Source organism: Medicago sativa, chromosome 1 (genome assembly GCF_051527215.1).
Source record: "Medicago sativa cultivar Bolivia chromosome 1, Bolivia_mono, whole genome shotgun sequence".
In the NCBI taxonomy this organism is placed as follows: domain Eukaryota; kingdom Viridiplantae; phylum Streptophyta; class Magnoliopsida; order Fabales; family Fabaceae; genus Medicago; species Medicago sativa.
In genome coordinates, this window is record NC_140749.1 from 19,407,490 (window position 1) to 19,420,955 (window position 13,466).

A 13,466-nucleotide genomic window follows, 5' to 3' on the forward strand; every position below is an offset into this window, starting at 1 on the left:
ATACATAAATATAGTAGAAAAAGTAAATACTACAATGTCATGATTTTCCATTTAAAACTGACTATTAAAAAAAATTCAAGCAACTATAAAAAAAAAAGAGTGAACTAAGTACTATTCTAATTCTTGTATTTTGCTTCCTCTTTGCGTGATTTAGAATAGATGCAGTGCAGTCACATACATCTCGGCAGTCAGGTTAAGAATGGATGGTCCAGATTATGATTTATTTATGCCAATTTTTTTTATATGCTTTCTGTTTCTTGTCTTTATGGTAGAGAGTAGAGAGTATATGAGTATTTTCATGATATTTTCTAAGATAAAAATAGTGGTTTTAACATTGATGTAACACTTTTGTGGCCTTTCAATGGCAGCAGTGAATTCTGGAGGTTTCAGTTTGTTGGAAGCTCTATCCACTAAGAAGTCTTGAAGAGATAGTAAAAGACGAAAAAAGAAAAAAAGAAACATGGGAAAAAAGAAGACTGGAGTTATGAAACGAGAAATTTGGGAAAAGTTCCCTCAAGATCTATTTGAGGTTGTGCTTGCACGACTTCCCATTGCCAATATTATCCGTTTCCGTACTGTATGTCAACAATGGAATAACTTGATAACCTCTCAAAGATTTTCTCAACAATTAAATCCATTGTTTTACATAACTTTTGGAACTTTTGGATATTACAAATATTCAAGAATGTATGACCCTTTTATGAAAAGATGGAATAATTCAAAAACATTTGAAATCCCCGCTTATCTAGTTTCTTCTGCAGGGGGTCTAGTTTGTTTTGGGGACAGCCGTTATATTAATCCACATTTGTATGTTTGTAATCCAATGACTCAATCCTTAAGGAAGTTGCCGAATGGGTCAATTATGAGCTGGCATCGTTTAGGGATGACAATGAATGGGAGTGCAAGCTACAGGGTCCTAAAATTGGGCAATGATAGAGAATATGAAATTTACGATTCGCTTACAAACTGTTGGAGTCATCTAAGAAAGATACCTGAATGTATTAAGGAGCTATCCTTTACTATTTCCAACATTGTTTCCATTGACAACACTCTTTATTTCAAGCCTGAGGATCCAAAAAGGATTATTTCTTGTGATACGTCAACTAGGGTTTGGACACAACACTTGGTCCAAGTGCCGTTGCATTCATCTAACTTAACATTGGCCGAGTCTGATGGACGGATCATGCTGGTGGGGCTGGTCGGAGAGAATTTTTTTAAATGGGTATGCATATGGGAGGTGCAGAAAATTACTTTCTTGTTGAAGGAGATTGATAGAAAAAGAATAGGGTTCCCCGTATTTGATGTTACGTCGGTTGACTTTTCTTGCTGGGGAATGAAAGGTTTTCTATCGTGTTACTTGAAATCAGGCAACATGCATCATATGATTACTTACAACATATCAACTAGGAAATGGGAGAATGTTCCTATGCCAAATGAACTGGTCTGTCACAGTTGCATAGATGGTACTGCATTTCAACCTTGCTTCTCAGCAATGCCTTGATGTAGTTAATATGATACAACAATGTCCTAATAATTTTTCCCTCAAATCATGAGGTTCTTTACAAGTTGCTGCCTTCTGGTATTATTGAGTTTCCAATTTGGATGTCTCACCCTCAACAACTCATATTAAGAAAGAATTAATTAATCATGAGTCAGTTATGATTTTATTAGGTTTGTTAGAGTTAGTTATTTTTATTCAGTTAATTATGGTACTATTAGGAAGTTAATTATGGTACCGTTATTGACCAAAAATAAATAAATTAAGGTACTGTTATATGGTATATATACTTTCTTCATTGCAGGTTGAGTTTTCTTATGCCCTTTCTAAGGACATTTTTTCATAAATTATGGAACTTTTTTATTTTTTACAACATTTACGGTACAAAGGGTGTTACAAGTTACAACATTTGGGTTTGAGTGTGAGTAGTTAAGTTTCACATTAACTAATTTAATGCTGGGCATACAAGAAATCTGACATATATAACTAAGTTCTTAAATTTTTTGTGGAGACGTAATGTCTTCCTCTTTTCTGATCATGGAGTATTGTTTCATTGTTGATCTGATGCTCTCTCAGCCTGCCAAGAACAATAGCCCATGATTTTGGTGATGTATCGGTTGAAGAGATTATGGTAGTGTAGGGAATTCAATTGTATGTTACTCCTCTATATGTGGCGGAGCTAGAAAAATAAGTTCAGGTGGGCCACTAAAATAAATTATAATGTATAAAAACAAAATTTAAGTCATAATAAACATTAGGTATAAAGTTGATGTCATAGAGTTTAACTAGCTAAAAAGCTCGAGAGGGTGCTTTTAAAAAATGAATTACATATTTTACAACTGTTATAAATTATGAATTTTTTTTTTATGGTATTACTATTACTTGTGGGAATTTTTCAGTTGACAATATAATATAAAGGAAGTTTGAAACCCCGTCAAATTAGAAGGTCTGAAGCTCCACTAACTAGCCTAGTATAAGGATGCCATAAATCCTCCATGTCATTTTTCTGTTTAAAATCTCACAAAATGCCCCTATATGATTTTTAATTTTTTAAATTTTCCGGAAGGATTGTGGCCCACTGGTGCAATTCTGCAAATATAAAGTTATATCGAGTAGTAAAAATATCGATCGACGTGGAGTTAAATGTGATTACCAATCTAATTCTTAGTTTAGTAAAAAATATGAAGACATAAAATAATTTAAACTAAGGTTAAAATAAAAGGAGTAAAATGCGGTCTAAAGAAAATAACCTCTTTTAGCATTTTTGGGCTTACTTTTTCTCTTTTCAAAAATGTCATCAAATTTAAATACAAATAACACATATAAATAATATTAAATATTAAAAAAATGTAACAAACACGATGAGTATATTTGCACTTACTTTTTTATTATCTCAATTATACCTTTAAACAACTTTTTCTATAATAAAGATCGTTGTTGGTGTATTAAAAAAATTAGATTTTTTTTGTGATATTGTTGGTGTCACTGAAATAAATAATCATGATTAGTTTGGTTTGTTATAATTTGAAAGCAACAAACATTTATATTTTTCGTTTTAATCCAAATCAAAATTTCATAAAAAAAAAACACAATTAATAATTTTCAAATGATAACGTAATAAATAGAGCGGAAAGACGGGCACGTGAGTGGCTGTCTTTTTGGTAGTGTGTATAATAGTAATAATAGATAAACACATCACCCGTTCACAAGTCTTGATTCAAATGGTAAATATATTAAAATTGTTTGACCGGACTCAAAATTTGGCTCGTCCATTGTACGTGTGTGAGAGTTGTCATACTACTATGCTTCATCTATCTAAAAAAAAAAAAAAAACTTGACAATTACTTTTCTCACCCTCTTAAATTCTCCCGCGCCCTGTAAATTTACAAAAAAGCCCTTCGAATTTTATAATTTGGATATTTAATTTTCCAGAAATTTCCGGATTATATAATCTGGAAATCTCTTTTACTAGAATTTCAACACACTTTGCTTTATTTTATATTATTTTGATGGTAAATTCATAAACAAATGCAAAGATAAACAGAAACATACGAACAAAAATAATACACAAAATCGCATTTTATTAAAATAATTACTCATACATTTACAATGGGGTAAAACTAAATTTGGGGTAAAAAGAAAACCATAAGAAAACCAACCTCCCTGGGGTAAAACTAAATCTGCAAATTTAGTTTTACCCCAAGAAGGTTGGTCATCAAAGGAGGAGGGGGAGGGGGAAGGAGAAAGAGATGTTGGGGGGGAGGGGGGGAGGCTACTAGGGTAAGGTCTGTTTCCAGGGCGAAAGAGACCTTGATGGTCAACCTTGCACCGAAACAGATCAACATGATACCCAGACAAACCGTGCTTCTTTGCAGTGCGTTGCCTTCCCCGTTGACCGTTCATATAATCCTTGAGTTTCCAAAGTAGCCTCTTTTTCTGAAAGGCCAACGATGGAAACACATTGTGCATAAAAGAAAGAGGAGGAGAGGGTGTGAGAAATGGTGGGATTTTGGAGCCTATTTATAGAATTTCTTTAAGCATAGGTTATATCTACACTTAATGCTGAGTCAAAAACATGTTTCAAATGAGTTTTACCAGCCACATGCTTTACAGACCATGAGGGAACATAGTTTGAAAGCTTACCATGAGGGAATGAAGTTTTAGGAAAGATTGGTGGAGAGGAGAAGAGAGGAGGGCGTGATAGAAGAGAGGGAAGGAGGAGAATGTCTTGCCAACAACTTAGGAGAGAGAATGGATAAGGGAAAAATGAGATATTTTGGTGCCTTCACCAATTAAATATCCTTTCCCGTGCAATTACCAAATTGCCCTTGCCTTAAACGTGTTACATCCGTCTCTGATACTTAACTCGTATTAAGCTGACACCACATAATAAATATTTTCCATTAAGCTTAGTTTCCATCAACTTTAATCTTCTGGCATGATCGACTGGTAATATTCCGATATTGACAGACGGGATATTACATTTTACCCCCTTAAAGAAATTTCGTCCTCGAAATTTAGAAATCATCTACCAATCACTGTGACTAAAATCTGCCTCCTTTGTTTTTAGCTAAATAAGGTCTGATCATGCCCACTCCAAAGAGTTCGAACATCAACGCACAAAACAATCGAAATGGATATCCATTTTGTGCGTGAAAAGGTTGCTAAAGGTCAAGTACGTGTTTTACATGTCTCATCTCGGTATCAAATAGCTGACATTTTCACCAAGGGCCTTCCACTGCAATTATTTTATGATTTCAGAGATAGTGTCAACATTCGTCAACCTCCCGTTTCGACTACGAGGGTGTATTAAAATATAAAATATTCATTGTATAAATTATTAGTAGATTTTATATTAATTATGTTCTGAATTCGTTAAAAATCACACCAATAAAATACTTGATGTGTGGACCAAATTAATCAAGCAACCAATATCAATATGGGTAACAATTATAAACACAAGCAAAAGTACGAAATAGCGAGAGAAAAGAGAGAGAACACACGAAATTTGTTTATCCAGTTCTTTCAAATATTGGCCTAGTATGGGGAGAGAGCAGCTCTCGGTTCCACTATGACGACTAGCGAAAAGATGGGCACTCACGTGCTCGTCTTTCCGCTCTTTTTATTGCACTAAAGTTTGAAAATTATGAACGGTGTTTTTTATGAAATTTTAATTTTGATTAAAAGTAAAAATATAAATGTTATTTGCTTTCAAATCGTAACAAAACAAACTAACCTTGATTATCTATTTCAAAGAAACCAACAATATAAAAAAATAACATAATCTAAATTCTTTTTTTTTAATGACACCAACAACAATCTTTATTATAGAAAAAATTGTTGTTTAAGGGTATAATTGAGATAATAGAAAAGTAAGTATAGATACACTCATCAAGTTTGTTACACTTTTAAAACGATAAAGGAAAATTACACTTTTAAAATGATAAAGGAAAAAATTGGACATTTATGTTTGTCAATCTGTTTTTTAATATTTAAATTTATTCTTATTTATTTGTTACATGTGTTATTTGTATTTAAAATTGAGGGTATTTTTCGAAATGAGAAAAAGTCAGCTCAAAAGAGCTGAAAGAGGTTGTTTTCTTTATATATAGTGTAGATTTAATATAGTACTAACAAATCTTTTTCTAAAATATTTTGAGTCCTAATCTTTTTTTTAGAGGATTTAAAGTTCAATCTTTAACATTATTTTTTGCTCACGTTTGTTACTAATCCTTTGTTTAGAGGATTTAAAGTCCAATCTTTAACATTATTTTTTGCTCACATAATCTTTTGCGTAGAGGATTTAAAGTTCAATATTTAACATTATTTTTTGCTCACGTTTGTTACTAATATTTTTTTAGAGGATTTAAAGTCTAATCTTTAACATTATTTTTTTATCACGCTTGTTACATTTGTTTTAATATTTAAATTTATTCTTATCTATTTGTTATATGTGTTATTTGTATTGAAAATTAAGGGTATTTTTGGAAAGAAAAATTCAAACCAAAAGTGCTGAAAGGGGTAGTTTTCTATATTATATAGTATAGATAAAGTTCAATCTTTAACATTATTTTTTGCTCACGTTTGTTATTAATCGTTGTTTTAGGGAATTTAAAGTCGAATCTTTAACATTATATTTTGCTCACGTTTGTTACTAATCTTTTTTTAAGAGAAGTTAAAGTCCAATCTTTAACATTAATTTTTCTAATGTTTGTTACATTTGTTTTAATATTTAAATTTATTATATTTGCATCAAATATTCCTTTAAAAATATATTTGTATCAAATCTTCCTTCATACGGTACAAAAATATATTTATTGTTCATAAATATATTTTTAGCACAAAATATATTTGAAACAAATCTTTTATATTTTTAGCAACAATACTCTTCATCCATCAAATTTTGAGTCAATTTTAACAAATCAGAGATAATTGTGACCCAAGATAAACATACTTGGTTCCCAAGTTAGACATACTTAGTGCCCAAGACAACGTCATTGTATAAATATAAATTCATACTTAGACATTACAACATAATGAAACAGTCAAGGAAAACAAATTTTGCCCAAAAAATAAAAACTATTCAAATCATATTAAAATTCAAAATAAGTGTTTTCCTTTTCTCCAAGCATCGAACCATAACCCATTCTCACGTTCCTCCGTATATCACTCAGAATCGCCATCGTTCTGCCACGCTGTGCGGTTTAGTCTCAGACACAGTACCTTCTGCGCACCGCCACACGGTAAGTCTTCTTCACATCTAGCTTCTTTTTAATTCTAAGTCTCTGTACTTAGGTTCTTTGTTGTTATGTTTGCGTTCTTTTCAATTGTTACATGCACATTCCCGTGTAACTTGCATTCTATTTACTTCCCAATACTGCGTTTATTGAAACACTGCTCCAGCCACGAACTCCATCATTAAAATCTCTTTGAAAAAGTTGTTCCCAACCTTTTGTATTTGAAGTTGACGGTGGCTCCGTCGTCCATGTGAACAAAGGAAAGGAGAATCCACTGCCAAAAATGGGTGGATCCTTATCCTGCATCCGTCTACAAAATTTTGTAATGTTAAACTACTTTTAAAATCTTAAAAAAATATTTTATTATTTAATCTGACGATCTTCGTCCAATACAAGGAAACATATTACAACAAAATCCAACCACACTTTATTGATTTTCATCGATCATATCCTATACAATAAAGTGTAGAATTGATTAGCAATGGCCTTAATTAAAACTTCTCAAGCACACTTCATTGTTGCACATCATCACATGCTTGCACCATAGCCACTTCTCTTAGTTTTTTCGCTAGATCCTTCACTGTCAAGTTGTATTTTGTTACCCATCTGTAGAATCAATTACAAGAAACATACATTATAATATATGTTACAGATAGGGTTATAATACTTAAATTTGGATAAGAATCAAACTTGAGTTGGAATCATGCTTCTTAATTTTTCTTCCATGAAATTATATATATCAATAAACAAACAGTAAGATATCAAATAAACCAATAAGTTAATAGATTAAAATAAAGAAGCATCGATGACCTCTTGCATAATTGTGGCTTTTTTCATCTTAGCACTTGAGCTACATTTGCTATCATATTGCTGAGTCTGCTCATGTTTATTTGAGTGATGCACCTATAGGAATAGGATATATTGGTTTGCAGCAATCTTAGAACCAAACTTTCTATCCATCTCTCTCTCTTTGTGTGTGTATGTGTGCGTGTGTTCATTTATATATAATTCCTTTACATCTTTTTATGCTGAAAATAAGAGAAAACTAGGATCGTTTATTCACATTTCCATTCTTAATAATTTTAAATCAATTTTCTGTCTATGTACTAGTTTTTGGTACAAAGAAATGATATTGTTATGCCTGCATCACTTAAAATTTAAATTTACATTATACATAAGCTAGAAAGCATAGCAGTACCATCTAGTTAATATATATTTTCACTTATATTTTTTATTTTTTGTGAAGAATTTTATAAAGCCATGATGACATGGTTGTAATTAACCAACCATGATAGCAATCGATCTTTATCTGCAAAATGAGAATTGCTTAAAACAATTGTTTGCATAAAAATAAAAACGGGTAAACGATGGATTGAATTCAGATACAAAATAGAAAGTTCCACTTATAAATCATGATGTTTTGGTATTACCATGTCAAGAGAGGCATGAAAGAGGGAATTATATAACTTACTTCTTATAGTAAAGTTAAGGGTGCAAAAAATATTGATCAAGAGAGAGGCAATATGTTCAGTTTTGTAGTTGTTTTATTTTTCGTCATACATAATCATATTTGAATATTTTGTTTGAGTTCTGACAGTCAATATTGGATAAGCAGCACATTTAGTATGAAGTGAAAAAAAAATTCTATCAGCAACTCAGCACCTTTCTTGCATTCTTTTTGTGTTCAAGTTATATAATTGAATATATTCGTAATCCTTGAAATGTTCGGTAACTAAGACCAAGTTTGGACTCGAATATCAACTCGTGTATTATTCTATAGTCTGATAATTATGCTATTTTCCATATGAATTACACCAGTGTTTATATGCATGTCTTATGGTAGAAAGTGTATGAATATTTTCTGTAATTTTTTCATGTCTTATGGTAGAAAGTGTATGAATATTTTCTGTAATTTTTTCATAGACAATAGTCTTCTTTGACATTGATCTTAACAACACTTTTGTGTCCTTTTAATGGCAGCAGGTAATTCTTGAGATTAGTTTGACGGAGCCTCTATAAACTACGAAGTCTTGAAGAGATAGGAACATGAGAAAATCATCTCCTGAAGTTATGAAACCACAAATTTGGGAAAAATTTCCTGAAGATCTATTTGAGCTTGTACTTGCACGACTTCCCATTGCCACAATTATTCGCTTTCGCACCGTATGTCAACAATGGAATAACTTGATAACCTCACAGAGTTTTTCTCAGTTTTGTACTCAAGTTTCACAGGCAAATCCATTGTTTTATACAACTTTTGGAGATTATGATTACGAAGCCATGTACGACCCTTATATGAAAAGATGGTATTATCCTAATACACTTGAATACTCTGCTTTCCCAGTTTCTTCTGCAGGAGGTCTAGTTTGTTTTCAGTACGAATGTTTTAATACTAGTTTGTGTGTTTGTAATCCAATGACTAAATCCTTCAAGAAGTTGCCGAATGGGTGGATTGCACCGTGGAGTCATTTAGGGATGACAATGAATGGGAGTGCAGGCTACAAGGTCCTAAAGTTGGGCTGTAGAAAATATGAAATTTACGATTCAGTAACAAGATGCTGGAGTCATTTAGGAAAGCTACCTGAATATATTAAGCGGCCAGGCTGTATTATTTCCACTTCTATTTCCATTGACAACACACTTTACTTCATGCATAAATATCAAAAGACTGTTAAGATTGTTTCTTATGACACATCAACTGGGGTTTGGACACAACACTTGATCCAAGCACCGCTGCATTCATCTGGCTTAACATTGGCCGAGTCTGATGGGCGGATCATGCTTGTGGGGATGCTCGAAGAGAATGATGCTGCATTTGTGTGCATATGGGAGGTGTTGAAAATGACTTTCATATTGAAGGAGGTTGATAGAAAGTCGCTCTTAGAATTTCATAGGAGGCCGGTTGACCTGACTTGCGTTGGAAACAAAGGGTTGCTCTTGTGTTGCTTGAAATCATGCAATATGTATCGTATGATTACTTACAACATAGGAACTAGGGAATGGTTGAAGGTTCAATTGCCATTTAGAAGGAAAGTGCTCGAGCAGAATCTCGTACGCGGCACTACATTTCAACCATGCTTGACTGCAATGCCTTGATTTAATTTAAGGAAAATTCTATGGTGAAGTTGTTAGAATGACTTTTTAGTGAAGTCATTAGAATGACCAATCATAATGCATTTGTGTATTTAATGTATGTCACATCAAATTATACTATGTATTGTACATTTGCTTATATGGTGTACCGCTATATTTTTACTTATTACAATTGTGTCCTTGATTAAATCAAAATCAAACGTTTTTGTAATTTTTTTTATTCTTAAAATTGGATACGACCAAATTCCTTCCATCTTGAATTCGTTCCATCTTCCCCATCGAACAAATTCCTCATAGCTTCATCAAAATTCCAGATTTCTTCTTCTTTTCCTCTCATAAATTCCTTAGTAAATCTTATGCATCAAAATCAAAACATCAAAATCAATTTGTAAATCGTAAAATTAAAACCAAATCTGAAAAAACTTGTTCATCTTCATATTCCTTTAGGGTTCGCTTATCACACTGATTCCAGACATTCGAAATTTTTCTTTAGGGTTCGAAAATTATACCAGTTCCAGACCATCAAAATCGTTCCTCAGGGTTCGTAAATCTTTCGAATCCCTTTTATTCATCCGCTCCTACCAAGTAGTTGCAGCTTGCCACTTGCTGTTATTCCGACATTCAGATATAAATCACAACATACCAAGTGTGTACAGAGGCAAAAGCTTTAGGCTCCGGAAGAATAAGTTGTCCGAATGATGAAGAGACGGTAGCACAAAATTTATGATATGAAAATAGTGCATTGATGCAAAGGTTTGTCACTTGTTCCCGAACAAGAGGAAGTGGCTTTGTAGGAATCTCATTAGCAGCTACAGAAAAGGAAAAAAAAGAAAGTGTTAGAATTCTTTGTTATCCAAGATTTTGAATGGATTTCGATTTCAATTTTGAATTGGGTTTGGAACAATTTTTGTCAGTGATCATATTTTCTATTTTGGGACGAAGATGAAGAAAAATGAATAATGGATGAAGAACCTGAGAAAGGTCGAACAAAATGTCTCACGAGAGAACAAAAAATGATTTTGTTTTAAATAAGATAAGTTTTTTTTTAGGGATTTTAAATAAAATAAGTTAATAAATCAAAAATAATTATTATTTTATATAAGGACTGATTGGTAATAAATTAAATTTTAGTCTTATGGTGGTCCGTCACAAATACACTAGCTGACATGGCATCAACAACTATACTATTGGTTAAACAAAATGACTTTTTTAAAAAAGTCATTTTATTGACTACACCATAGAAACCCCCTTAATTTAATTAATGTCATTCAACAATGGCCTAGTATTGATGAGTTTTGAATTTGGATGTCTCAACCTCAATCCCACATATTAAGAGAGAATTAATTAATTATGAGTCAGTTATGATTCTATTTCATTTTTTAGAGTTTTTTTTTTTTTAAGGATTTCATTTTTTAGAGTTAGTTACTTTCTTCATTGTGATTTGAGATTTCTTATGCCAGTTATAAGGAGTTATTTTGATAAATTATTGAACTATTTATTTTTTATAACCTTTTCGGTGCAAAATGGTTGTTAAAACTTTTAATTTCTCTAGCATGACACACCTACAATTTTGCTCATACCACCAGTTAGGTTTGAGTGTTGGTATTTAAGTCATCTACTATGAATGAATTTAATGCTAGATATATAAAAAAAAAAAACTTAACATATAGAGCACATTTGTTACAGTTTTTTTTTTTAAAAAAATTAATCACTTATAAGAGTATTGCATCTGTTTGCTACAGATTTAACAAAAAATCATAATTTAAAAACAGCTTCAAAAGTGAAGTTGTTAATGGTAGCTTTTCAAAAAATAGATTTTTTTAAAGGAGAGAAAATATGGATCAAAATATTGAACTAGTTTTGGAACAAAGAGTCGCTTTTATATAACTGTATCCAAACTAAATAATTTTTTGTTTAAAAAAAGTGATTTTTATTATGGTAAATAAACGCAAAATAGATTCTGATTTATCATGAGTATATGGGCTCGTTTGTTACGGATTAAAATAAAAGTGAGTTTAGAGATTGAGTTCAATGGTGGTGGGTTGACAGTTCATAACAATTTTGCACCCGCAACCAATCAAAACATATAGAATTGCCACATCAATTAAATTATTGTTTAGTTTTTAATTGATGTAGAAATTCTAAATATTTTGACTGATTGTGTGTGCAAAATTGTTTTGAACTGTCAACCCACCACCATTAAACACAATCTCTAAACTCACTTTTATTTTAATCTGTAAAAAACGAGCTCATATACTTTTTTTTGTTTGAAGTAACAACATATATATACCTAGTGTCTTACTAAGGTTTTTTTTTTTTTTTTGAAAAGGCCAAAATGAAATATATTACCACATCAAAAAGTTCTCCCTAGCATAAGGTATGCCAAGGATAGACATCAGAGTCAATACAAATATTTACAAAAAGAGAACAAGAACAACGACAAAAAAGAGAAACAACTATTAGCCTATGCCCAAGATATTGAAAGGGCTAAGCCACCAACCATGATAGTTAAAGGGAAGAGAAGGAAATTTCGCCTTCAACCACCTGAAAGTGAGTAACTTAATTCTATCAAGCACCTGTATAATTGAGCACTGTTTGCCATTGAATAACCTATTATTTCTTTCTTTCCAAATTTCCCAAGTTGTTGCATACCAAAGAACCTTTAAAATTGATCGACGTGCCTTTGTGGCACCACCATCACCAATGAATTGCGTAAAATGGTCCCTCACTGATAAGGGATTTACCGTCAGCAAACCCACCCACCTGGAAATATAGTACCAGACCAAACCAAAAAAATTACAATGTAAAAATAAATGTGCCAATGATTCCTCTGACCCACACCCCGCAACACACATCAAAGAATCATTTTGAATTACTCCACCGCGAAAAAGGTTGTCTTTAGTTGGCAGCCTATCTCGAAACAACCGCCTAACAAACAAAATGACTTTTAGAGGAACATCATTATTCCAAAGAGAAGGCACCGCCTCCAAATAAACAGACTGAGGTTGAAAAGTGAGCAACTTATAAGCACTGCGGACTGAGAAGACCTGAGAAGTTTCCAAATTCCATAGCCACCTGTCAGCTTTATCAACCTGCAAAGTCACACCTTGAAGTAATAATATTAATTCCCCCAACATCTCCTCCTCCCACACAAATAGCCCCCTCCTCCAGCTCCACGCCTGACCGTCTACCCCCCAACCTAACTTACACATATCCGCCACAGTCTCCTCCTTGAACAATGATAAGTCATATAATCTAGAGTACCTGACTCGAAAAGAAACATCACCAACCCACACATTCAACCAAAACAAAGTGTTTTCTCCATTACCAACCACACGGTGAACACTATCTTGAAACCACTCCTCCCTGCTCAATACCTCCATGTCTCGCCACCAAAGAGAAGCACATCGACCCCCACTCCCTATCCGCCCTTCTGTCATACCATACCTGGCTGACAACACCTTAAACCACAAACTATCCCTCTCCACTAACATACGCCAGCACCACTTCCCTAATAACGCCAAATTAAACTCCCTAATTCTCCTAACCCCCAAACCACCAACCTCCTTACTAAGGTTTTGGATGGAGATTTATTGTCTCCCTCGTTTTTCGGTCAGCAAAAGATAATCTAGTTTGGT

General features: G+C 32.8%; 1 protein-coding gene and 1 pseudogene across 3 annotated transcripts; both read left to right on the forward strand.

The window, feature by feature from the left end:
- Positions 1 to 422: 422 nt before the first annotated feature.
- LOC146953399 (F-box only protein 6-like) lies at positions 423 to 1,501 on the forward strand. Its single transcript, XM_085747274.1, has one exon. It carries the CDS (start codon positions 461 to 463, stop codon positions 1,499 to 1,501), a length of 1,041 nt encoding a protein of 346 aa, XP_085603400.1. The 5' UTR covers positions 423 to 460.
- Positions 1,502 to 6,453: 4,952 nt separating this feature from the next.
- Positions 6,454 to 10,023, forward strand: LOC146953400 (F-box only protein 6 pseudogene; annotated as a pseudogene). 2 transcript variants are annotated; one of them, XR_015010178.1, is made up of 2 exons: positions 6,454 to 6,741; positions 8,719 to 10,023. The product of XR_015010178.1 is annotated as an F-box only protein 6 pseudogene, transcript variant X2 (transcript). The 2 variants fall into 2 exon arrangements; XR_015010177.1 differs by having other exon boundaries at positions 6,505 to 6,741; positions 8,716 to 10,023.
- Positions 10,024 to 13,466: the final 3,443 nt, after the last annotated feature.